The 25,768-nt window shown below is 39.0% G+C and overlaps 2 protein-coding genes across 2 annotated transcripts in view; one reads left to right on the top strand and one right to left on the bottom strand.

The window, feature by feature from the left end:
- Positions 1-8,259: 8,259 nt before the first annotated feature.
- Positions 8,260-17,465, bottom strand: PPP1R15A (protein phosphatase 1 regulatory subunit 15A). Its single transcript, XM_026677456.2, has 3 exons — positions 17,290-17,465; positions 12,165-13,647; positions 8,260-8,979 (listed from the first exon to the last, which is right to left on the bottom strand). Exons 1-3 carry the CDS (start codon positions 17,325-17,327, stop codon positions 8,692-8,694), a joined length of 1,809 nt encoding a protein of 602 aa, XP_026533241.1. The 5' UTR covers positions 17,328-17,465; the 3' UTR covers positions 8,260-8,691.
- PLEKHA4 (pleckstrin homology domain containing A4) overlaps positions 15,855-25,768 on the top strand; it is a 72,947-nt gene continuing 63,033 nt past the window's right edge. The window contains exon 1 of the mRNA XM_087946788.1: positions 15,855-15,926. The gene's annotated coding sequence lies outside the window, so the exon portion shown is untranslated. The remainder of the gene's footprint in view (positions 15,927-25,768) is intronic.

Here is a 25,768-nt window from a genome sequence, read left to right as displayed (position 1 = left end):
AGGATATCACGGCCCCTAATATTAGTATGAATATCTAGAATGTATGGTTGTAGGAAGAAGGACTTACCAGCAGATGTTGTAACATTAATTTCTTGAACACTCTGCCAAGCAGCTGTAGAACCTCCTATTCCCCACAATGAAGAAACTGTCATTTTTTGGCCACTGTACTGGCCACTGTAAAGAGGAGATGACAGTAACATCGGCTCCAGTATCCAATAACTCTTGAAATGGTTGTTTATTAAGGAAGAGCGTTAACAAAGGACGAGAGGAGTTCAGCTGATGAAGTAAGCCTACAGATAAAGAAGTTGATCCAAATCCTGCATCCTCACGATTACCTATACCAGGAGATGGATTTTCATATGGAAGAAGAAGCAATTGAGCAACAGAAGAATTACAAAGAAGAACTTGAGGAAGATTCACCCAAATCTGAATCATGAGGATACCAGTGTAATCTGAATCTATTACCCCAGGCACAACAAAACAGCCTTTTTGTGTGCAGAAGAATGAGGCAAAATTAAGCCAACTAATCCCGAAGGAAGAGGACCTTTAAATTGAGATGGAACTATTTTAACTTTCATGGGAAATTTAAACTCAATTTCCTCTTAAATCGATCCCAGCGCAAGAGTGAGTGAGACTGCTGGAGGAATCAGAGTGATGGGAAAGGCACGCTTTGGATTCTGGGTGGGTGCTACACCCATTGGCAAGTTTCCGACCGAAACCGACATTGATTGGCCCAATGAAATCCCTTTTACAAATAGGGCACTTCTTAGAAGGACGATTCTGAGGCATAGAAGGTGTAGGACGACAGTCCTTCTGAAAGTGGCCAGGCTTCTTACACTTAAAACAGTTACCAATTGGTCGCTGTCCTTTCTGAATAGCAGCTGCTAACATATGCATTTTATAAGTTTGTGATCCAATATCCTGGCAGACTCAGAGCATATCTGCCAGAGTGTAATGAGCAGTAGCCTTTAACGGCTGTAAAGCTCTTTTACAATCTGCATTAGCATTTTCAATAGCTAACTGGCAAAGAAGTTCACCAGCAGCTTCCTGATGATCAAACTGCTGTCTAATTGCTTTGGACAGACGCTCAACAAAGTCAGCATAAGGCTCATTGGCATTCTGTCGAATGTTTGAAAAATTTGCTCTAGGTTCTCCAGCTTGGGGTACCTTAAGAAAAGCACGAAAGGCACATTCAGAAACAATAGTTAACGTAGCTGGAGGAAGAACAACTTGAGTAGGAATTGTACCAAATGGTCCAGAACCAAATAGCTGCTCAATTGTATATGCTCCTCCCACTCCTAAAGCAGCAGCTTGAGCATGTCTCATATATTCATTCTCCCAAACCACATATTGCATGGATGTTAAAATCATGCGAAATATTTGCTTCCAATCTTCAGGGATCATTGTATAACCATTTTTTATTCCTTCTACAAGTCCTCTTGTAAAATTACCACTAATCCCATAGTCTGTAACTGCCTTTTTTAACTCTCTTAAGATCTGATAAGGCAGACCCTCCCATTCTGCTACTTGCAGTCCAAGCTGTGGCCCCTGACCAGGACGATATTGTACTGGACAAACAGACAGTAATTCTTCAAGTTCTGTTCCTGAGACAGAGGCATCCCTTTTACAAGTCTCTACCATTTTCTGAAAAGAAGACTGAACAATAGAGTCAGGAGGCTTTTGCCCTGTATCTGCAGGAGCTGAGGGAATTGAAGAGATATATTCAAGTGAAGAAGGGGGACAAATGACAGCATTAGTATAACGTGAAGGTGGAGGTGTTAAAAGAGAAAGTTCATTGTGACCAAATGTTTCAATTGCATGCCTACATAAATGCCACACATGCAAAACTTCTATTTTTGCTCGAGGTTCAGTATGCAATGTTTTCCCTATACGTTCCCAATCAGTTAATTTTAAAGACCCCTTTTCTGGGTACCATAGACTGAGCTGCAATCTCCTGGACCAGCCTTAAGAGATTTCTCTGTGGTACCTCGGTATTATTTTTCTTCAACAAATAGCCTAATTCATCTACATGCTTCCTTTGTTCCTCAGAAAGCAAAGACCCCATACTTACAGAAACCAAAAGGTTGAAGAAAGCACAAAGGGTTGAAGGTGCACCAAATCCTTGCCGGATGAAGTAAGAGGGTCCCTGTTCAGGCGTGCTTGGAAACATTCTTTATCTGAGGTTTGCCATCTGAGATTGCAACATTCCTGCAATTACAACTCTACAGTTACATTAAACTAATCTTCTCCCATCCTAGTAATCTCTTGAAGTGTTGGTATTTCATACTATACCCCTTTATCTTTAATACTGATGGGTAAGTGTATTTCACCCTTGGCTGCTTGAAGATGGATGGACTTCCAACTCCAAGGAGCTGGCTGGAGAATTCTGGGAGTTGACATCCACTCATCTTCCAGCGGCCAAGGTTGAGAAATACTGCTGATGGGACTCAATAGTCCAACACATTTGGAGGGTCTCAGAAGAAAACAGGTTGAATTAAATCATGCTTGTATCCAAGCCTTTTAATTCTATTATGTGCTTTTCATTGTAGGGATGGAAAAATTCTCACAATATTAACACAAAATTTAAACAGGAAGTATTTCCAAACGCTGTCAGAAAGGTAATGAGCTCTATGTAATCTGTTGCAAGGAACAAAGGGTTTGTCAACAGAAGCACACATGACTTTAAAGTGTTTCTGCTTAATTATATGGAGTAAGACGGGCAATGTCAGAAGAAACAAAAATAAGTTGAAGAACATGGGAATGAGTTACTTTAAGGAGGTTGTGTGATGATATATGAAGAAAAAGAGTCATGAATGAATATGGACCAAATCTGAAATAGAATGACGAGGTTGAACAAAAGATGTCAACAAAGGGGTTTAATCAAACAGAATGTAGGAGGATCAAGGTACAAAAACATCCTACGAAGGAAAAATAAAGTAGGTTAAGAGGAAGGAAAAGACAAGTAAATTAGGATTAGACAGAAACGGTGAAATTCTAAATAAGAAAGATAAATCTTAAGAACCAAAGGCAACATATAGTATATGTGCATGGTAGAAATATGGAATTTATTTATTTGACGATTTATAACAACATGCAACTCAAACTGTGGCTCTGGCTGGCCTACAGAATAAATATATAATAATAGTGACAATAACAAAAAATAAAAACTAACAACAAACAACCAATAAATAAAAAGGCTAAAATGTTTGCAAGGATAGAAAAATGTAGAGAAAGATAGTGAATGATGCTGGCTTAAAATAAATGTATTTCCTTTTATTTTTCCTTATATCATCAATATTTTTGGCTTGCTATTTATTATTTGTTTTCCTTACTTGCCATAAGGAAATCAAATATAGTGTGATAAGCACATATTTAGATATGGATGAATGGAGATTTGTCAAATGTATATAGCTCTTTTCACTTCTTCCTTTCAGTAGTTAATAGCTTTCCCCAATCACAAACCTTCCAGATTACTTTAAATTACAATTCCCATAACTTCTATCCAATATGAGGAATTCTGTAAATTGTAGTCTAAAGTTATCTGTAAAGCCTCCAAGCTGGGTAACTCAGATCCCAATTTTGATTTGTCATCCAAAATTAGGCCTAATATTATGGTACTGACGGAAGTCTACCTCACGTCAGGGGTTATCTAACAAAACATGTAATAATACTCTTATATTTTTTTTCCATCTCAGTTATTTTAGGATGGTTCCTTGGAGCTGTTTGTGTCAGGTGTTGGCTTAGGTTATTTTTAATGTTGATGACTGAATCACCCTTGGTATGTAAGCCTGCATTCCTGCTGCATGACAAGTTCCAGACTCGGCACAAGTCATTTCTGTGAATATGATTTGGTCTCTTTTACACTGATTGTTTCTCCCAAGTTCTTTTTTTAGAGCTATGTCCACCTGTGGAGGAAACTGGAAAAAGGTGGGAAATAACTTTCTTCTTATGCAGGTAGTCCTCATCTTACAACAGTTCATGTAGTGACCAAAGTTACAACGGCACTGAAGAAAGGGACTTAATGACTGTTTTTCACGATTATGACTTTGCAGCATTCCTCCGTGGCCACATGATCAATATTCAGACGCTTGGCCACTGACTCATATTCATGACAGTTGTAGTGTCCCCAGGGGTCATGTGATCCTTTTTTGCAACCTTCTGACAAGCAAAGTCAATGAGAAAGCCAGATTCACTTAACAACCACGTTACTAATTTAACAACTGAAGTTATTCACTTAACAACTGTGGCAAGAAAGGTGGTAAAATGAGCAGAACTCACTTAGCAAATGTTTCACTTAGCAACAGAAATGTTGGGCTAAATTGTGGTCGTAAATCGAGGGTTATCTGTATCTAGTTGCCATTGTTTATTCCATAGGTACAATAGTCCTTGTTTGTTTAGTGACTGTTCAAATAAATGGCACTGAAAAAAGTGACCTATGACCAGTTTTCAGTTACCATTGTAGCATCTTCATGGTCACATGATCAAAATTTAGTGCTCTTAGCAACTGGCATGTATTTGACATTTGTACTGAGGTCATTGTACCCTTCCCAGAAAACTTTCAACAAGCAAAGTCAATAGGGAAAGCCAGATTTGCTTAACAACTGCATGATTCACATAACAACTGTAGTGATTCACTTAACAACTGTGGCAAAAAAAGTCATAAAATGGGGTAAAACTCAGTTAAAAACTGCCTTGTTTGGCAATGGATATTTTGGGCTAAATTGTAGTCGTAAGTAGAGGACTATCTCATACAGGTAGTTCTCGAATTACGACCACAATTGAGCCTAACATTTATGTTGCTAAGTAAGACATTTGTTAAGCAAGTTTGCTCCATTTTACGGCTTTTCTTGCCAGTTAAGTGAATCATTGCATTTGTTAAGTTAGTCACACGGTTGTTATGTGAATCTGGCTTTCCCATTCTTTGTTTACCAGTAGGCCGCAAAAAACTGATCACAGGATACAGCAACCGTCATAAATATGCCAAGCATCTGAATTTTGATCATGTGGTCATAGGGATGCTGTAATGGCCATGTGAAAAATGGTCATAAGTCACTTTTTTTTCAGTACTGTTGTAACTTTGATCACTAAATGAATTGTAAGTTGAGGACTACCTGTATGTCTTCTTCCCATCAATTTACACTAGGGTAGGGGTGTCTAACTTGTGGCCCACAAGCCAGATGCGTCACAAGCTGGCCACACCCACCCCCGTTTTAGCGAAGGGGAAAAAAGTTACAATATGTGTGACATTGCCGACATGACGTCCTAAGTTTGACAGTCCTGTTCTAGGGGCAGTTCATAAGTAGAGTCAATATACAAGCTGATCAAAAACTGCCCTACCCAACATTTAAAGCAGTGGGATTTTTTTTCTAAAAAAAGAGGAAAAGAAAAATCCAAGCTTAAAAATTTTGAAAATGTCACATAATTTAACAATCTGGATGCTGTACCTCTCTTCAATTGGCAAACCTGAATATATAGTCTTTACACCAATTTTAACACAGCCTTGGAAATTGCAGATGTGATTCACTTTTGGAAGGTGAAGGAATAAGGAGGACTATAGCTCTGATAATAGCCTGGAGAAATTTCCAGTTTCGGTCATCAACTTTTCCATGTAGGCAGGCTGGGAAAAGAATCTTATGCCCTGGAAGGACACTTATGTAAGCACTATTTCTCAATCTTTGCTACTTGCACATTTGTGGTCGTCAATTCTCAGAAATCCCCAGCCAGCACAGCCACTGCTGACAAGATCAAGGATTGTCGTTTGCAAATCTGGAAGTGACTAAGATTGGTGTGGACAGTGATGAGCTACTACACGAACCAGCAATCTCACACTGCGATCTGGTTTTTGCACATCCGGTCAGCCATAAGCAGCCTTGATTGATTGGTTTGGTTTTTGGTTCAGAGTGCTACATAAACTGGCTTTGTAAACCACTGTTGTGGTTTAATATGCTTAAATCCAGGCAAATATGTTTTCTTCTAATAATCATAGTTTAGAAGGTTCTACAAATGAAATTTTATATAGAGAGCTGTTGTTGTCCTGAACTGGGACTAAGATAAAGGACAGGAAAAACAAAATATTTTGGTCACACCTAAATAACCAATTAGCATGTTAAACATCAGAAGGGGAGGGGTTAGATTTGATAAAAGAAGGTGAGAGGTTGTGAAAATTTCAATATGTGAAATTTGAGCAAGAACACTTAATATCTGGCAATTTTTACATATTTTCTGTCCAGCTATATGTATTTAATTTTGGGGGTTCCATTTTTAAAAAAAATAAAATTTATTCAATTTTCAAAGGTTTTAAAAACATAAAATTACAGTTGTGTCAACATGAAGACATCATTTACATTTCCTTGTCTTATTTCTATACATACTTTCTTATTACATTACACTTACATATACTTTTCCCTATTCTAATTAGAAATTTATATCACATATTTTCATCATGAATTTCTATTTTCTCTACATTAAATATATAGTTTCCTATACTTTACTTAATTGCTACATTGATTTCTTTTTATTCTTAAGCCATGCATACCAGGCGTCCCAGACTATATAGTATGTCAATTTCTTTATCTTTTAGTTTTAGAATCAGCCTGTCCATCTCTGCACAGTCTAATATTTTCTTTATGACTGCTCCTTCTGATGGTATATTTCCATTTCCAAAATTGTGCATATGAGATCCTAACAGCAGTTAATATATGTAACACAATATGCCTATCTTTTTTACTGTATTTCCTTTGTTATACCTAATAAAAATAATTCTGGTTGAAGTTCAATCTTTTGTTTTATTATTTCTTTTAACCACAGTCGAATTGTATTCCAATATTTTTTTAACTTCTGGGCAGGTCCACCACATATAAAAATAAGTGCCCCTTTCTTTCTTACACTTCGAACAGTTTGAATTTTGATTCACATACATTTTTGTTAGTCTAGCGAGGGGTAGGTGCCATCTGTAAAACATTTTGTACGTTTTCTCTATATGCTGTAGATATAGTCAATTTATAATTTGTTCCCCCCATTCTTTCCCAATGTTCCAAATCTATATTGTATCCAACATTTTTCACCCATACTACCATTGTTTCCTTAACTACCACCTTTTCCATCTTAAAATCTAAAAGGAAACTGTATATTTTCGATATCTTTCTGTTCCTTGTAGGATTCCATCTAAATGTTGCTTGTCCAAATAAAATCCATATTCCTCTTTATCCTTCTTGTATCTTGCCTGTACTTTCATATATGGCCACCGGCCTATATCTATATTTTGTTGTTGTAACCAGGGGTGGGATTCAACCGGTGTTACTATTGGTTCGGTGACTAAGTTTTGCTGCATTCGCATGTAAAAAAACCTTAAGCTGTGCTGCCCAGACAGCTGAAAAGCACTGCGTGCGGATGCGCAGCATTTGAAAAAGCCTCTTTTTTCCTGCTTTTTCAACCTCAGCTGTGCCCCACAAAGCAGCTGAGGTTGAAAAAACAGGAAATAAAGGACAGGTAATAGCCCGGGCGGACGGGCCAAACAGCAGCAAACACAGAACTGGTTCGGTGTCTGCTGCTCTTCAGAGCTACCGGTTCTATAGGGCCGGGCAGAACCGATAGCATCCCACCCCTGGTTGTAACTCTTGTATAGTTTTTAATCTTCCTTGTTCATCTAATAAATCTTTGTAATTCCTTGTTTTCATCAAATCCACTCTGTTCAGATAAATTCCATGGTTGACAGCCAGCCTGGTATTTTAGCATAATGGTTCTTCTTAATTTTACTCCATATTTGAATTAATGTGTCTCTAATTAAATGTCTCTGGAAATAAGAATGTTGCTTGTTTTTTTCCATCCCATAAGAAACTATTCCACCCTCTTTGCAGATCATGGCCTTCTATTAACAATATTCTTTTACTTTTTCAGATTGATCCAGTCTTTAATCCGTAGCATAGCTAGTACCTGGTAGTACATTTCCCAATCTGGGAATCCAAAGCCACCCCTTTCTCTCCTATCCTGCAAGTTTCATTTTTATTTTAGCTTTTTTTTCATGCCCAGACAAAATTGGTTATTATTTTATCCTTTTTAAAAGAAAATAAACAGCAAACATTGGTCCAGAATCTATGGGATACCACAAAGGCATACATAAGAGGTTTAGCAATTGCATATACTGCATGTAGATGTAAAGAAAGAAAGAAAAACAAACCAAATTACAAAACACACTCACAGAAATAGAAAAAAATATTACAAAAGGAACCACAGAATAAAGCAGTAAATGAATGTATATTTTCTTTAATCTTAATAAATAAATGTGCACGTCAGTGTATAAACAAAATTATTGAAGTTTCATGACTTTCCCAATCAAAAGAGGTAGTAGTAGTAGCCACCTAGTATTGTATTTATTCAGAAAACAAATGCCTTGATATTTTTATTCATGTTACTCCTTCATATAGTCAACCACATTCTTATCTCATCCATAATGTTTTAGCCCAGACTCAACCTTACTACACTATATCACCAGTCACCAGTTTGAAATTGCTTGAAACATATGAACAATGAGGTTCTAATTCACACCACACTTTAAAATACCAAACAGAAGAAGAGCAAAAGCAATGATGTTCTTCTTTTAGTGATGGAAAACCCAGACCAGAATTCCCCCAGAATCCTCAACTTCTATGTGTCAATCAGTTGTTATTTTTTTCTGAAAGAGGCTTTTCATTCCTAACTCTGGAATCCCAATTCCTCTCTTCTGGTGGAACTGGAACCAAGGGGAATGTTGTCAGCGGCTTCTTCCAGAACAGATTTGGAAACTCCATGGATCTTCTTCCAAACTTTGTCCCGATGATCCTCCGTGAAGCAAGGCTCCAAGATGGCTGCCATTTGAGTGATTCTTCGGTGAAAGCGGCAGCGATCACGAGCCATTTCCTCCCATGGGCCCCGACGGGCAGCCCGAGACGCGTAATCCCAGACTACTAGTGGGTGGACAGTGACCACTGGGGAAAATTGGACCTAAGGATGAAGGAAAGAAGATGTGAGCTAATCAGGCTGATATTTCCAGGCGGGTGCTCGTTGCTATAAATCAAGTACAAAATTCTATTATATTATACCACACACTCTTTATCATATTTATTAGATTTTTATCTAGCCTGCACAAATTTTCTCTACAATGATAACCCAGTGAGGTGAGTTGGGCTGAGAGAGTGATTTGCCCAAAGTCATCCAGCCAGCTTTCATGCCTAAAGCAGAACTAGAACTCACAACCTCCTGGTTTCTAGCCAAGCACCTTAACCACCACACCAACTGACTTTAAATCGAATTTAGGTCTAAACTAATGTTTTTCTTGTGGTTTCTTCTTTCCTAGTTTCCTCTTCTCTTTTTTTCTTCTCCTACTTTTCTTCTTTTCTTCTTCTCCAGCAGATGGGCAGGGTTCTGCATCTCTCCATATTCACATGGTATGTTTGTTATCTGCCAAGAACTTCCCACTTGAGCATACTGGTTTTACATTTAGGCACTCCCAATTCGCAAACTTATTCAGGGTCCTCCAAGTAGTATAAAGAAAGTCGGATCCTTCAGGCATATTCTCCTTTAATGTTATTCCTTGCTTGATGGTCTCCTTCCATCTTTTAACTAGAATTTGTTCTTTATATTTATGTACATAGTTGTTGGATTGAGATTTGTGGAAACTCGAGTTCCAAACCACCTTTAATGGTCAAATTCACTAGGTGACTTTAGGCTAATCATTTCTCACCCCAACTATTTCACAGGACTGTTATAAGGATACAACAGAAAGCAAAAAATACTTTGTATGTCCCCTGATGCTTTATAAGAAAAGAGGGAAATAAAAAAAAGACATTTGTTCCTTTCGTTTTAGGTGGTTTCCCAACAGTTCTGGTCACTGTTTCTTCTCAGCCTTTTCATTTCATTTTAGCCCTGCTATAATCTGAGATTAGAACTATATTCCATTTTTCTTCTGGGCGCAGTGCAAATCAAATAATTTCACTCTCACAATAGACACATGAAATCTGGTGAGCTAAAAGGTAGCTACTGGCCTCCAACACCCAGGAATCCCCACAGGGTTCACTACCATAATTCACGATCAACACCCAAGTTAATCCCTTACCATGTCAGTAATATAAGGGTGGTTGAACTTGAATGTCTTTTTAACTTTTGCCTTAATAAAAGCGAGGCTATTTCCCACTCACAATCTCCACCTTTCAAAAATTATTTAAAAACAGAGGGCCAGTCCAAGTTCAAATAAAATTGTCGGGCTTGTGTGCTTGCTATTTTTCATGCTCTTCTTCAAGGGTTTGTGCATTTAGATTAATGCAGTTAAATAAGGACAGAATTTGTGTCTGTGGACTTGTGCAGAAGTGCTAAGTAAGGCAAAAACGAAGTAGAAAACAAAGCCAGGAACCTTCATTTTTTATTTATAATAGGCAATCTCTTAAAGAGAGGCAGGGAAATGAGTCTGCTCGACTGGGAAATGTCCTAATCTTACATCATATATTTTCTTTGTAACAGACTTGTGATTCATAGTCAGGGACAATTAAACAAAAAAGATAACCTCCATTTCTTCCCAGTTCAGGCACTAATCTGGTGATTGTAAATTAATCATGTCACATTACATGAATCTTTTTCCTATTTGCTTTTCCACAGAAGTGCACTCAATTGGAGCTGAATTGCCTGAAATTACTGAATGGGAATGGCATTTTGTGAATGATAAAACACTTTACCTTTGCTTCCTAAGACATTCAGCCCTTTATTCTTCAACATGTTCTTTGAAGAGAGTCCTCCAACAGTCTAATCCTAACACCTCTTCAATAAAATATTTTTGCCTCTGGCTGATAAAATACACAATACTTTCATGACTACTGTACAGGGAGTCCTCCACTTACAACAATTCATTTAGTGATCGTTCAAAGTTACAACAGCACTGAAAAAAAGTGACTTATGACCGTTTTTCAAACTTACAACTGTTGCAGCATCCTCATGAACACGTGATCAAAGTTCAGATGCTTGACAACTGATTCATATTTATGACTGATGCCTTGTCCCAAGGTCATGGGATCCTCTTTTGCGACCTTCTCACAAGCAAAGTCAGTGGGGAAGCCGGATTCCTTAATAACCATGTTACTAACCTAACAGCTGCAGTGATTCACTTAACAAATGTGGCAAGAAAAGTCATAAAATGGGGCTACACTTAATTAACAAATGTCTCACCTAGCAATGGAAATTTTGGCCTCAATTGTGGTCGTAAGTCGAGGAGTACCTATATTTATTTCCAATAAAATGGACCATACAGCCTGGGACCTGGTTTATTTGAGAGGCTATCTGTAGCCTATAGGACAGGGTCTCCAACCTTGGCAACTTTAAGACTTGTGGACTTCAACTCCTCAGCCAGCAAAGCAAAGCTGGCTGAGGAATTCTGTAAGCTGAAGTCCACAAGTCTTAAAGTTGCCAAGTTTGGAGACCCCTGTCCTATAGTATCTTTCTGGCTGATCTGGTCTGACAGGGTTCCTGTGCTCCAGGTTGTCTGATGAGACCCCAGTAGCATGCCTTCTCTATCTAATCGTTCTCTATAATGAGGTTTGCCCCAAGATCCAAGTGGCCCCCACCCAACTGGTGTTTCGATGGACCCAAAAAAACTGACTTTTCACCCAGACTTTGGGCAACTAGGATTAAAAAAAACCCTTTTTCTTCCTTTTCTTTGTTCCCATCTGGGTTAGTTATTTTTGCTATTTTGACTCTTTTTTTTTTAGTTTTATGTTGTTTGCTTGTTTTGTTTTTTCACATTTTGTAAACCACCCAAGATAACCAAGAGTCAGTCAGCATATTACATAAATAAATGGAGCAAAAATCCCCACTTTTAACCTCTGCAAGAAATCCAACTGATGCAACTTTAGCCACTACTGTACTGCTTCAAAAACAATAGCTCAACACCACTGTGTATCATCTCTATTCTTCATCATCATCATGGTGAAAATAGTTTAAAAAAGCACAAACATTTTCTCAAACATAATCATGTGGGCAAGTCTAAATTTCAATCAGTCATGGCCAAGAGCAGAAATACAAGTGTTCATGGCTCCTAATTAAGGAGCCACAAAAAACAAAAAAAAATAAAACAAAGGTGGATTTAGAAAATCCTCATTCCAAACACATTCAGAAAGCACACATAAGTATTTTAGGATTCTCACCTTCTTTTTCACTTGGATTTCCTGCTGTGAAACGATTTCTTCAGGGAGAGAAGTGTTTTTCCTGGCACTTGGTTGGCAGCATAGGTAGGTCTCTTGATTTCTTTCAACTTTTTGGTCTTCTTTGGGCAATGGCTGCTTTGGTAGATTACATGATTCTTCAAGTTTAGAACTGGTTTGTGTCCGATGAGAAAAGACAATAGTTTCTTGATGGTTCTTGGGCTTCAGTGAAGCAAAGTCTGTGAGGTCCTGAACGGGTTTGGAAAAGCAACGTGGGTGGAAGGGATCACTGTTCATGGATAGAACTCCACAGAGATTCTCAAAAACAATCTGCTGTACAGAGTCCTCCTCTTCTACTTCCTGATAATTTTCTATGTCTCCTGAATTATTGCCATCAGAGCAAGTTTGGGTCTTACTACTCTCTTCCATCCCATCCTCACTCCACCAGTCTTCTGAACTGTCATCATTGTCATCTTCTTCATCTTCTACTGGACTGTAGAATAAGGAAAGTACCAGGGAACTTTGGAAGCTATTGGGGTCCGTAGAAGATTCCATGTTGAATGTATCTTCATTCTTTCCATTCTTTTGCTTCATTTCTGGCTGTTCCTCATCAGTTGAAGAACCAAGTGAACATATTAAGTTTTGTTTTCCACATATCAGAGGATCTTGGTTAGATTTAGTGTTCTTCTCCAGTTCCTGGGGAACTATGGTGGTTTCCAAAATTTGATCAAGGCACTTATTAAAATTTAATTGTCCAATAGGATTTAAGCAGTTTGAAGTATTTTTCAAACACCCAGAGAGGTCCAACTCTTCTTCAAAGATTTCAGGATTGTAAGTATCTTCCAACAACTTTGGGGAGTCATGCTCAGAACTTTTTATAGTCACACATTCTATGTCCTTTCCTGAAGAAGCTTGCCAATTATTTATCAGATCAAATACTATCGTAGGACTTATTAAACACAGCTCAGAAATCCCTTCCTCTTCCAAATGTATGTTATTCACTGTAATGCTGCTTGAATGAATCAAAACTTGTTCAATGTCTTCCCCAAGAGAGTCATCTATAACCAAGCTTCCCTCCAAAAGATAGTTTATATAACTCTTCAAAGAATGATGTTCTTGACAGTTGTCTTCCTCCATCATCTTCTCAGTATAGTTTTCATTTCTTTTAAGTTCTCTGGCCTTCTTTAAGTATTTCATCTTCTCTAAGATGGGCAATGCCCTTCTGGCAATGCCCATCAACACAGCCTTTACCAGGTTTGTAAGGAAAGGTTTCCAAAAGTATAAAAATCTTCGCAACCAGACCATAATGAGCTTGAACATATGTCGAAGAACTGGAAATGTGCCAGCAGGGGTGGAGCTGACTGGTACAGGAGGTGGGAGTTTCGCCATTCCAGGTCCAAAGGGATAGCAACTATTGACAAGAATGTTTGGGGGTTTAAAGGGTGAGGTGAACGGGCTGGCCACAGTACACGGAGGCATTTTAAATCTGAAAAGAAGCAATCAATGATGGAATTTAGAGTAAGAATATGCAAGTTGAAACTCAAGATTCTTGAACTGTAATAAACTACAAGTCCTTGACTTATGACTGTAGTGAGGCCAACATTTCTGTGGCTGAACAAGACAGTTAAATGAGTTGTGCCCCATTTTACCATTATTTTTGCCCCAGTTAAGAATTGCTGTAGTTGTTAAGTGAATCAAATTGGCTGTTAAGTGAATATGACTTTCAACATTGACTTTGCTTGTCGGAGACCAGCTGGAAAGGTTACAGATGACCCCCAGAATAGAACAGAATATTTATTGACCAACTGTGATTGGACACACAAGGACTTTGTCTTGATGCAAATGCTCTCAGTGTACATAAAAGATACATTTGTCAAGTCAAGAATCATCAGGTACAACACTTAATGATAGTCATAGGGTACAATAAGCCATCAAATCATAGCATAACTATCATATATACATGCCAGTTGCCAAGCCCCCAAATTTTGATTATGTGACCACAAGGATGCTGCAAGTCATAAAGGTGAAACGCAGTCATAAATCACTTTTTACAGTAACGTTGTAACTTCAAGTGGTCACTAAATGAATGGTTGAGGACTACCTGTATTTTACATGAGGTTACATCAGTACATCGTCTAGCACTGTCCTTTGTCTCATACGGAGCTCTTTCCCATCCTCTGCTATCTAAACCTTTTTTTAACAATATAGCTATTTAGGATTGAACTCCACTATTCACGTATAGTTCTACTAAGCATTTTACTATAATAGTTTATTTTTATGCAGGAAACCATGACAACTTTAAGATGTGTGGATTTTAAGCATGGCTGGCTGAGGAATTCTGGGCGTTGAAGTCCACACATCTTTAAAGTTGCTATGGTTGTACTACACACACACACACACACACACACACGCTAAACTATCAAACACTTTAGTAGTATTTTTTATTTTTATGCAGGAAACAATAAAAATGAGAAGAATGAAGCAATTTAAAAAAACATGGAAATACCAATTAAGATAAGTAATAAATATACTAGTCTGTTAAAAAATACACATTTTCTAAAGATTTTATGCAAACCTAGTAAGCAAAGGGGTCATGCTGTGATTGAAAATCAAGTCACAAGTAACTCACCTTATAAGCATTCATTTAATGATAGGCTTTGAAAAAGTGACTCATGATCTGTTGTCACAGTTATGACTGTCATACCATCTCTGTGACTGCAAGCATGGACCTTAGTAACCAAGTCACATTTACAACCTGTTGCAGCAGTCTGGCAGATGATTGCAATTTGTGACTTTTTTTTTTTTGCTAATTTCTGGCAAAAAATACCAAAAACTGAGGACTATATTTAATTCTAGATATTTTGATCTATAACTCCCAGCACCCTTCAGCTGTAGCCAAGATTTCTGGACATTGCTATACAAGAACATCTGAAAAACTACAGGTTTTCCACCATCTTTCTTAAACTATTCTGGTTAAAACATTTTAAGAAAAAAAAAAACCTGGCATTCTGGCACGAATTTTTAATATGATAAAAAATGCATGATATTCTTTTACTGCAAAGTCTGCAAGAATATTTATTTATTCAGAGGGAAAACAATGCTTGCTTTATACTAAGTCATGCTTCTGGTATCAGATTCAAAAGCTGAACAACAAAGCCAGAGTAACAGAGTTGGAAGAGACCCTGGAGATCTTGTAGTCCAACTCAGGAAGGAAACCCTATATCATTTCAGACAAATGGTTGTACAATCTCTTGTTTAAAAACCTCCAATAAAGCCTGAAAGAGAACAGGTTCTGGCATTTGGAAAATCACAACTCCAGCATTCTTTGGAAAATCAAAGTGGAACAATTCCCTTCCAGGGCATCCTTGTTCCTTTGCTAATCCACTTTTTTTCAGCAAAGGCCAAACTCAGAATAAGCTTTCAGGAACAAGAGCTGGCAAGTGAAGGCATGGAGGAAGGAAAAGGCTGGAAGACCACATTCTTGCCTTGCTCCCAAATTCCAGCACAATTCCTTCTGCCCCCTACCTGTAGGGCAGTTCACCTCCCAGCTTTCTTAGGGAAGGTTTCACCAGTTGAGGTGTGTAGGCTGAATTCAGGGTGCGCCCCAGACAAGTTGAAGCAAGTGCCCCTGGAACGCTGGCAACACCCCAGTCCGGAAGAAGAAAGGGGGGGAACGCGCGCACACATACACACACAGAGTTCAGATGCTGAGCGTGAAGCTGCCGAGGAGAGAGGAGGAGATACAACCCTTCCGACCCACAACAGGTTAGATCTGGAAGTGGGAAGAGGAGGGGGGAGGGAATATATTCACAAAGGGAATCATCAATGTATGAGAAGCGACACGCATTACAAAAGAGCAGAAAAGTTTGTAAATGATTGTGGACTGGAATTCTTCTTGATGGTTGATTTGAATGATCAGAAGTTATCTGTGCAAACAGCTTGGGTTCTCTAGGACAAGAAGTGGGAAGATCCTCATGGAATGTAGAGGCATATTATGGAAAGAGGGAAGAGAATTGCAAGGTGGCTTTTCCTGAGGATATCTGGTTCCTTCTGAAAGAAGAGAGTAATGAGAGTTTCCTAAGAAGTATTTGGTGGACCACAAGCAGTAGCACTGGAAGGCCAGCAAGGGGGTGGTGATGAAATTGGAAGCTGAGCCAGGAAGAGGAGGCGGACTACTTTGAGGGTCCGTGACAGAGAAAGGGGAGGGAAGGGAGAAAGAGACTCAAGAGCAGGACTCCCCAAACTTGGCAGCTTTAAGACTTGTGGACTTCAAGCTATGCTGGCTGGAGAATTCTGGGAGCTGAAGTCCACAAGTCTTAAAGTTGCCAAGTTTGGAGACCTCTGCTCAAGAGTCCATAAAAATCCCTACTCTATAGCAAAAACAAAACAAAACAAAAACAACTTGGAATATTCTTTGGATGAAGAGTCTTAACTAACCATTCTGGAGGGCACCAGGTTGAAGAAGCCACCCTAGACTTTGGAGAACCACAGAAAAAAAAACTTGAAAGATTAACCTTGAGGGACGCACAAGTCAGAGAAGAGAATGACATAGCAATTATATTTTGAAGGATCAGAGCAAAAGCGACAGCACTTTACAGTTGGGGGTTGGGAGGGCAGGAGAAGCAAAAGCCAAGAACATCTAGGGCTTTGGGCCGGGGTCCAGAACCGAGGAAAGGAGACCCACCACGCTTGTGCCAACGGAGGAAAAAAACAGTTCCAAGAACCGCACGAAGCGAGAGGGAAGATTACCAACAATTAAAAAGGGTGGGTCGTTTGGGTGGATGCCTGGGAAGGCAACCGAGAGGGCGGAGGTGGCAAGGCTATCATAATGCTAAACCGGGACACCTGGCCCGAGTTCGGAGAACCAGGGCTTTTCTGAAAACAGGCGTTTCCTCCGGGAAGTGCCTTAAGCACGTGAGAAACAGAACACACGGGGAGGCGGGGAGCCAGCTTGGAAACACGCATTTGCCGGGTATAAGCAGGAGAGCGACCGGGTGAGCCGGCCTCCTAATAGGCCAAGAGGTCCAGGAGACTAAGAGGCCAATACCTTAGGGGGCAGCATTTTGGGGTCTCCCACCCCTCCCGCCCCAGGGGAAGGAAAAGGTCTAATAATTTTTAACCCTCTTACCTCTGGATTTTTAGCCAGCAACAAACTCGCTCCAACATGTATCCGCAGGATAAACGCGAACAAGCGGCCGCATGGTAGGCTTTGCAGAACAGCAGCTCTTCTCTGTACGAACCATTTCGCCCTATCGAGAATGACCTTTGCTTTTTCTGTGCAGATTAGAATAGAATGTTTCAGAGGAAAGCGAAACCCGCAAGCACTTTATATAGACTCATTCCGCAAGGATAACGTCACCGCACTGTGACGTTAGGGCAGGGGGCGTGGCCAGAGCCGCAGAAGGAGAAAGACGTGAGGGCTCTGCAAGGGGAGGGGCGCGCGAAGGAAGCGGTGACGTCAGGAAAATGTTTGTGTGTTTGACGGCGGGGTGGGGGCGGGGGTAAGAGGGGCGGAAGGGTGAGGAGTTGGAAGTTTCCTGAACGCTTTCTATTTTCGTTTCTCGAATTTAAAATACGTTACTTGGAAAAACTCACTTTATTTTAAAATCAGCCACCGCCATTAAGAGAATAATGTTGAGAGACTCTAAGGCAGGGGTCTTTAAACTTGACAGCTTTAAGACTTGTGGACTTCAACTCCCAAAATTCCTCCTCCAGTCATGTTAGCTCAGGAATTCTGGAAGTTGGTCCACAAGTCTTAAACTTGCCAAGTTTGAAGACCCTTGGGCTAGGGAGATTCTCAGTCATCCTACTGCGCTACTACTATTAGTCTTGTCATCACTTCTTATCACCCCTTCCCTCCCACTTATGACTATATGTTGCTTGTATCCTTATGATTTTTATTGACTGTTTCCTAGTATGATTTGATTGCTTATTGTACTCTATGACTATCATTAACTGTTGTAATGTACCTGATGATTCTTGACTCTTGGTGTATGTATCTTTTCTTTTATGTACACTGAGAGCATTTGCACCAAGACAAATTCCTTGTATGTCCAATCACACTTGGCCAATGAAGAATTCTATTCTGTTGTATCCAGGTCCCAAAGGTGCTTTTTCAAGAGGCAACTAGACTTTCTTGGTTTCCTTTGAAGACAGCTTCTTGGATGAGTAGTGAAATGTCTTCAAAGAAAGCCAAGAAAGTCCAGTTGCCTCTTGAAAAAGCACCTTTGGATCAATATTATTTAGACTTTGGATAAAGTGCAAAGAAGAGCAACTAAGATGATTAAAGGCCTGGAGACTAAAACATAGGAAGAATGGTTGCAAGAATTGGGTAGTCTAGAAAAAAGAAAGATTAGGGGGGACATGATAACAGTATTCCAGTAATCGAGGGGCTGCCACAAAGAGGAGGGGTGAACTTATTTTCTAAAGCACAAGAAGCAATGGATGGAAACTAATCAAGGGAAGAAGCAATCTGAAATTAAGGAGAAACTTCCTAACAGTGAGGACAATCAACCAATAGAAAAGTTTGCCTTCAGAAGTTGTAGGCGCTTCATCTCTGGAGGTTGTTAAGATTAAACAGACACCTGTCTGAAATGGTCTCCTGCTTGAGTAGGGGGTTGGACTAGAAGACCTCCAAAGTCCCTTTCAGTTCTAGTCTACTATTATTATAACTCATATTAAATTGGATTTCTTGTTTGCGGAGGGAAGAGCTGCAGCTAACAAGGAGTTTGGGGTCTGAAAAATATAAAGATTATTTCATCATCTCTGTGTGGAGTTATTTACCAACATTTTGTCCTGCCTTTTTTTCAACAACTCACAATAGCTGCTCCTGGACAGGTATTCCTTCACTTACAACAGTTCATTTAGTGACCCTTCAAAATTACAACGGCACTGAAAAAAGGGACATGACCATTTTTCACATGGCCATTGTAGCATCCCCGGGGTCACATGATCAAAATTAAGATAATTGGCAACTGACTCATATTTATGACAGTTGCAGTGTCCTGAGGTCATATCATCACGTTTTGATACCTTGTTACAAGCAAAGTCAATGGGGAAGCCAGATGCATATAACAATCACATTACTAACTTAACAACTGCAATGATTCACTTAACAATTGTGGCAGGAAAGGACATAAAATGGGGCAAAATGTACTTAACAAATGTTTCACATAGCAGCAGCAGCAGCAGAAATTTTGCTCAAATGCGGTCGTAAATCGAGGACTACCTATACTGTAATTCTTTCCTGCTTCCGCCTTTAATCAGGAGGCTACAGTAGGCAAATGGACAATGGGCATTTATGAAAGAATGCAATTCTTTTGCTGTTTTTTAACTTGATGTTGTATCAAAATAGCAGTAAACAGGGAGTCAAAAGGACTACAACTAGAACTACAAATAGAAAAGTCTATAACCTGGTCTTCCTACCTTTGATATGGCCACAGATATTTTACATGGGACAAAAAACACCTTTGTCCTGTTCAAATGCACACAAATCTACAATAAGAATAGAAGCAAAGTAAAGAAAAAACTTTTATTAACCTTTTTTTTTCAAAGTTCTTTCCCATTTGGTAAGCAAGACAGGAAATAAAGGGTATTTTGGAGGAGAGAGATAAATTTTATACATACTATGCCACCATAGCAACTTTAATATGTGTGAATTTTAAGCATGGCTGGCTAAGGAATTCTGGGAGTTGAAGTCCACATATCTTAAAGTTGCCATGGTTGTATTATGCATACACAAACGCAATCATAAATACACACACACACACACACAAACACTAATCTTCATGTTGTAATGAAGTGCAACAAGAAAAGGACACGAGGAGTTCATAAGGTTTTCTTGCATAATAGACTCTGACTACATTTATTTCTAAAATAGAAAGTATGGCTGCTCAGCTTTAAAACTTATTGTTAACAACCTTTGAGCAGTTCACTACTACTGTGCTACTGTATCCTTGATATTAAATGTCACCTCTTCTAGAAATGCATCATTTTACATTCTTCTGGTTTACCTCTGCAAAACAAGCCAAATTCACAGTCTATGTATCAGTCTTCTCCAACTTATGAATGAAGGCAAATATACTGTACATGTCCCAGGCAGAGGTGGGATTCTACAGCTTCGCACCTATTCACTAGAACCGGTTGTTAACATTCTAAGCAGTTCGGAGAACCGGTTGTTAGAAGAAATTACTGGCCTAATCCTGTAAGGAAGGCAGGAAGGAAACATTCTGGTGTTGCTTACAGAAACTGCCTCTCCGTTAACCCTTATTACATTCTTGGCAAGACTAGACTTCCTGTCTCTGGAACTTCTCTGGAGTTTTTTTTCCTTCCTTTGCTGGTACTTTGCTTGTGTGGAGTGACCATTCAAAGTTACAATGGTACTGAAAAAGGTGACTTATGACCATTTTTCACACTTACGACTATTGTAGCATCCCCACAGTCACGAGAGGCCAGGCGAGGAGATGCGTGCCTCGACGTGAGTGATGTTGAGTTGGCCACGCCCAGATAGTCACATGACCACCAAGCCATGCCCACCAACTAAGCCATGCCCGCTTGTTAAAAAAATTGAATCCCACCCTTGGTCCCAGGATAATGTTGCAAGATCCAAACTGGACTAGTCACCAGGACCCAGGCTTTATTTTCCAAACTTTTGGACTTGTGCTGGAGCCCATCCTCAGGAAACCTCTCTCTCAACTCAGTGACATTCTCGTGAGAGAGTTCTCTGAGAGTGTGCTCCAGCATGAGTATCAAAGCTCAGAAGAGTAAACCTGTGGTCTAAATTGTCTCTTTCTCCACGTAGTTTTTTAGAAATATATTGAACATCAATTTCTATCAACTCCAGGTGGCCAGAGATGATGAAGGTTGATGGCCAGCAGATGTGGAAATGAGGATAAAGAGATATAATTAAAATTAAATGTGGAACCATTAGTATATTCATGTATGAACCTGACAGGAAAACTGTCTATATCATGGGTGTCAAATTTGCCATATCACGTTGCTGTCACGTGATGTATTGTGACGTTTTCATATTGTGACGTTTTCCCCCTTCGCGGAGCTGAGGTGGGCGTGGCCTGCACGTGACGCATCCAGCCTGCGGACCACCAGTTTGACACCCTTGGACTCTATATTATAGAGGGGAAATGTTATGAAGATGGAACCAGGGGTGGGATTCTACCAGTTCGCACCTATTCGCTAGAACCGGTTAACATTCTAAGCAGTTTGGAGAACCGGTTGTTAGAAGAAATTACTGGCCTAATCCTGTAAGGAAGGCAGGAAGGAAACATTCTGGTGTTGCTTGCAGAAACTGCCTCTCCATGAACCCTTATTACATTCTTGGCAGGACTAGACTTCCTGTCTCAGGAATGTCTTTGGAGTTTTTCCCCCCTCCTTTGCTGGTACTTTGCTTGTGTGGAGTGACCATTTAAAGTTACAATGGCACTGAAAAAAGTGACTTATGACCATTTTTCACACTTCGATTTATGACCACAACTGAGCCCAACATTTGATGAACAAGCAGGTGTTAAATGAGTTTATTTTGCAGTGGTGGGATTCAATTTTTTTTACTACCGGTTCTGTGGGTGTGGCTTGGTGGGTGTGGCAGGGGAAGGTTACTGCAAAATCCCCATTCCCTCCCCATCCCACTGACCTGCTTTCCAGCTCCATTCTCCTGTGCAGGGCAACAAAAGAAGACCCAGATGATCAGCTGGGACCCAGGAGGCAGAGAATAGATGGGGGCGGGGCCAGTCAGAGGTGGTATTTGTGGGTTCTCTGAACTACTCAAAATTTCCGCTACCGGTTCTCCAGAACTGGCCAGAACCTGCTGAATACCACCTCTGTTCTTTTGCCTCATTTTATGACTTTTTTTTTTTTTTGCCACAGTTGTTAAGCCACTCACTGCACTTGTTAAGTGAATCATGTGGTTGTGAATCTGCCTTCCCCAATTGACTTTGCTTGCTTTTATCAAGATCCCAGCAGCAATGTAAACTTATGGACATAAAGTACAGATAGTCCTTGACTTACAACGGTTCATTTAGTGACTGCTTGATGTTACAATGGCAGTGAAAAAAGGGACTTATGATTGTTTTTCACACTTACAACCTTTGCAGCATCCCCATGGTTTGATCCCCATGATCAAAATTCAGGCACTTGGCGACTGACTCACATTTATGACAGTTGAAGTTTCCCAGAGTCACATGATCCCCTTTTGCAACTTGCTGACAAGTAAAGTCAAGGGGAAGCTAGTTCACTTAACAACCATGTTACTAACTGAACAACTGTAGTAATTCACTTAACAACTGTGGCAAAGAAGGTCATAAAATGGGGCAAAGTTCACTTAACAAATGTCTCTTAGCAACAGAAATTTTGGGCTCAATTGTGGTCATAAGTACCTGTATTGCCAAGTTTCATTTCTTAATCACTTTAGGAAACTTATTCATTGCTTTTCAACTATTAAGACAATCACTTTTATAACATGCACTGGCTGAGATTCCTTTAAACCTTAGTGAATTTAGAAACAAAACATTTATGGACCAAAAATATCTCTTTTGGGATAAACAAAAAAAAGATGATTAAAATATTGATTTTGGAAATTCACATTTGGACTAAGGATCCAGATGGAATTTTGAAATTAATCAAAAAAATATATAAAAAATTAAAGGCTCTTTTTTCTAGGAACATGCTTTTGCTTTAAACTATTAAAACATGGTAAAATGAGAATTTGAAAATTGGACAATACAGGGAACTAGCAGAAACTAAAGATTACAATTAGAGGAAAAGTGCACTTAAATTGGACTTACCAACGCAAAATGGAGCAAAATATTTTAACATTGGATGTATTGTAAAATATTGGTGAGCAATGGAAATTAATCTTAAAAGTGTCTACCATTATTGGTAGACTATTTTAAAATAGAGTATTGAAGAGGACCATGTTTTTTTGGACAAGACTGAGACTAATCTGTATGTGGGTTTAAAAATGGATTTAAGAAGAAGAATGACATGAAGAAAGTTGTTAGACTGGATATACCAGGAGATGCTTTAATAATGAAAAATAAGTCATTTTTTCTCTCAGCCCAACCTACTCAGTCCACTTCACAAGGTTGTTGTTATTGTGGAGGAATATAGGGGGAGGAAAAATTATAAAGTAACAAAGATAGACTTAAATAAATAAATAAATAAATATTCAAATGGCAAATCAAAAGAAGGACTTTGTTCTAAATTGGACATACAAAGGACATCTGTTAAAGTTCTAAAAGATTTTATTAGAAGGGACAAAGAAAATGAAAACAAGTTCTAGGACATTATTTGAAGGGATTAAAGATCAACAGTAAAAGGAAGAAATATGGTTTTAATGTATTTGATCAAAGTTAAAATAGATATGATTTATTTCTAGTAATTCTGAACGGACTTTTGCTGACTGAATGACAAGATTTTAAGGATCTGTTTATAGGTGAGAGATGAAATATGGGATGAAAAGACTGTTTATTGTATTTTAAGAGAAGGTGGTAAGGTATTAAAATTGTTTATACTTGTCGTGATGAAAAGGTGATTACTTCTGTATGTATTTTTTCCTTCTTCTTTGCTATATCTATGCAAAGGAACAATAATACTTCCCCTTGCTTATGTGTCTTCTTTCTAAAATAATTCTGTCTGCCATCATTGGATGCAGAAATACGATTAACATATTCCTAGATTCCTTCATTCTTGTAAAGCCAAGATTATGAGCTCTAAATACTTGGCATTCCTAGCAAGCAATTAAAGCTCAAGAAATAAGTAAGCCTTGCCACACAAATTATTCTTATTACTATTCTTTGCTTTTTTTAAACCCCTCTGACCCTCAATTGCTCCTTTAGCTGCAATCCTTTAAATATAAACACCAAAGTTCTGATGTCTGTAATGTCTTTTAGGATTTTAAAAATATTAAAGGCATTTTTTCTATACTAAAGAGCATGCAACAACACGCAGTGCGTCATCCAAATAACATGGATAATGTACTTGCCTCAAGTCATGACATGAAATGCTGCAAAAGTACCTAATAGGTATCATTTGCACAATTATCTCATACCACCTGTGTCCATTTCAGCACCCTCGTGGTTTGTAAAAACCTTTATATCCTGCAGTCTTCCCTTCTCCAGGTTAAATATACACAATGCCTCCAATGTTTCCTTAAACATTATTTACCATACTTCAGTTTCTCTGTGTTCATCCTAAAATGCAGGGTCCAGACCTGGATATAATCTTCTGGGTAGGATCTGATCAAGACAGAACAGAGAGAATTAATTAATTATTCTATACCCATGATGCTGAACCTATGGCACGCATGCCACAGATGGCACACAGAGACATTTGTGCCAGCAAGCGAGCCGCAGGCAAACCTACCTCACTGCGCATGCGCGTGGCTCCCAACTAATTTTCGGCTGGTTTGAGGCCTTTTTTGATCTTCCAGAGGCTTGAAAAAAGCCTTTGCAGGCCAAATAGGCCTTTTTCGTCACTTCCTGTTAATACCAGAAGTGACGAAACGGGCCTATTCAGCCTGCAGAGGCTTTTTTCAAGCCTCTGGGAGGCCAAAAACGGCCTCAAATCAGCCCAAAATCAGCTGTGAGGTGCAGTGCAGGTAAAGGGGAGGCGGGGGGTTGCGCATGCATGCGCAAGGGTGTAGTGGGGTGCGCGTTGCCTTCTGGGTGCTGGCACATGAGTGCACAAGCACCAGCGCACACACAATTTTTGGCACAGGAGCCCAAAAAGGTTAGCCACCACTGTTCTATACCATAATTGAGCCCAAAATTTCTGTTGCTAAATGAGGCATTTGTTGAGTGAGTTTTGCCCCATTTTACAACTTTTCTTGCCGCAGTTGTTAAGTGGCTCACTGCAGTTGACAAGTTATTAATCTGATTATTGCTCACAATTGGAAACTGTCTATTGTCCCTTCAGAGAAGATGGTCATTAAAAAAATTCACGAGTGTGCAGAGATGGACAGCCTAACCAAGTTACTAAAAAACAACAAAGATAGCGAATACTACAAAGTTTGGAACTGTTGGTATGAATGGTTAAAGAAAAAGTAACATTTGATAACTGAATAAGGTATGAAATTATGAAGGACATGCGTTTAATTATAAAGTATTCTGTGAAATTAAAACATTAAAAGAACGAGGAAGGTATTGTAACAAGGTAGTTCACGTCAATGTTCTGGGGTAAAAGAAAGAAAAGAAAAGAAAAATGTAACCAATGCTCAATACCTGCTGCAAAATGTATATATGTATATATATTTGTTTATATGTTTGTTTGTTTCTTTTTAAATGTTTTAAATATATGAAACTTAAATAAACTTTATTTTAAAACTCTAAAAAAAAAGAAATAAACCTTTTCGATGGCATTTTAAGATAATTCTGCATCTATTAAAGCTACCTTAGCTACCTTAGTCTCCTATTGCCCTATGGATGTTAATAATAATGTTTTAATAATAAAGATACAGAATAATAATCTGATTATTAATGAATTTGGTTTCCCCATTGACTCTGATCCTATGACCCCAGGACACAGCAACCCTCATAAATATGAATTAGTTGCCAAGCATCTTAAATTTCAATCACACGATCATGCAAATGTCGTTA

Source organism: Notechis scutatus, chromosome Z (assembly GCF_049901735.1).
Source record: "Notechis scutatus isolate UNSWTSFEM ecotype Mainland chromosome Z, rNotScu1.2, whole genome shotgun sequence".
Classification (NCBI taxonomy): Eukaryota; Metazoa; Chordata; class Lepidosauria; order Squamata; family Elapidae; genus Notechis; species Notechis scutatus.
Note: the sequence above shows the minus strand (reverse complement) of the source record. Positions and strands in the feature narration are given on the sequence as shown.

What these genes read in the sequence shown, in the direction of transcription:
- PPP1R15A (XM_026677456.2), bottom strand. Translation starts at nt 17,327, where the DNA reads ATGTTGGAGCGAGTTTGTTGCTGGCTAAAAATCCAGAG. An exon ending in TGCTGGCTAAAAATCCAGAG is followed by an intron (nt 13,648 to 17,289) that starts GTAAGAGGGTTA and finishes GCTTCTTTTCAG; the next exon opens with ATTTAAAATGCCTCCGTGTA. An exon ending in AAATCCAAGTGAAAAAGAAG is followed by an intron (nt 8,980 to 12,164) that starts GTGAGAATCCTA and finishes CTTCATCCTTAG; the next exon opens with GTCCAATTTTCCCCAGTGGT.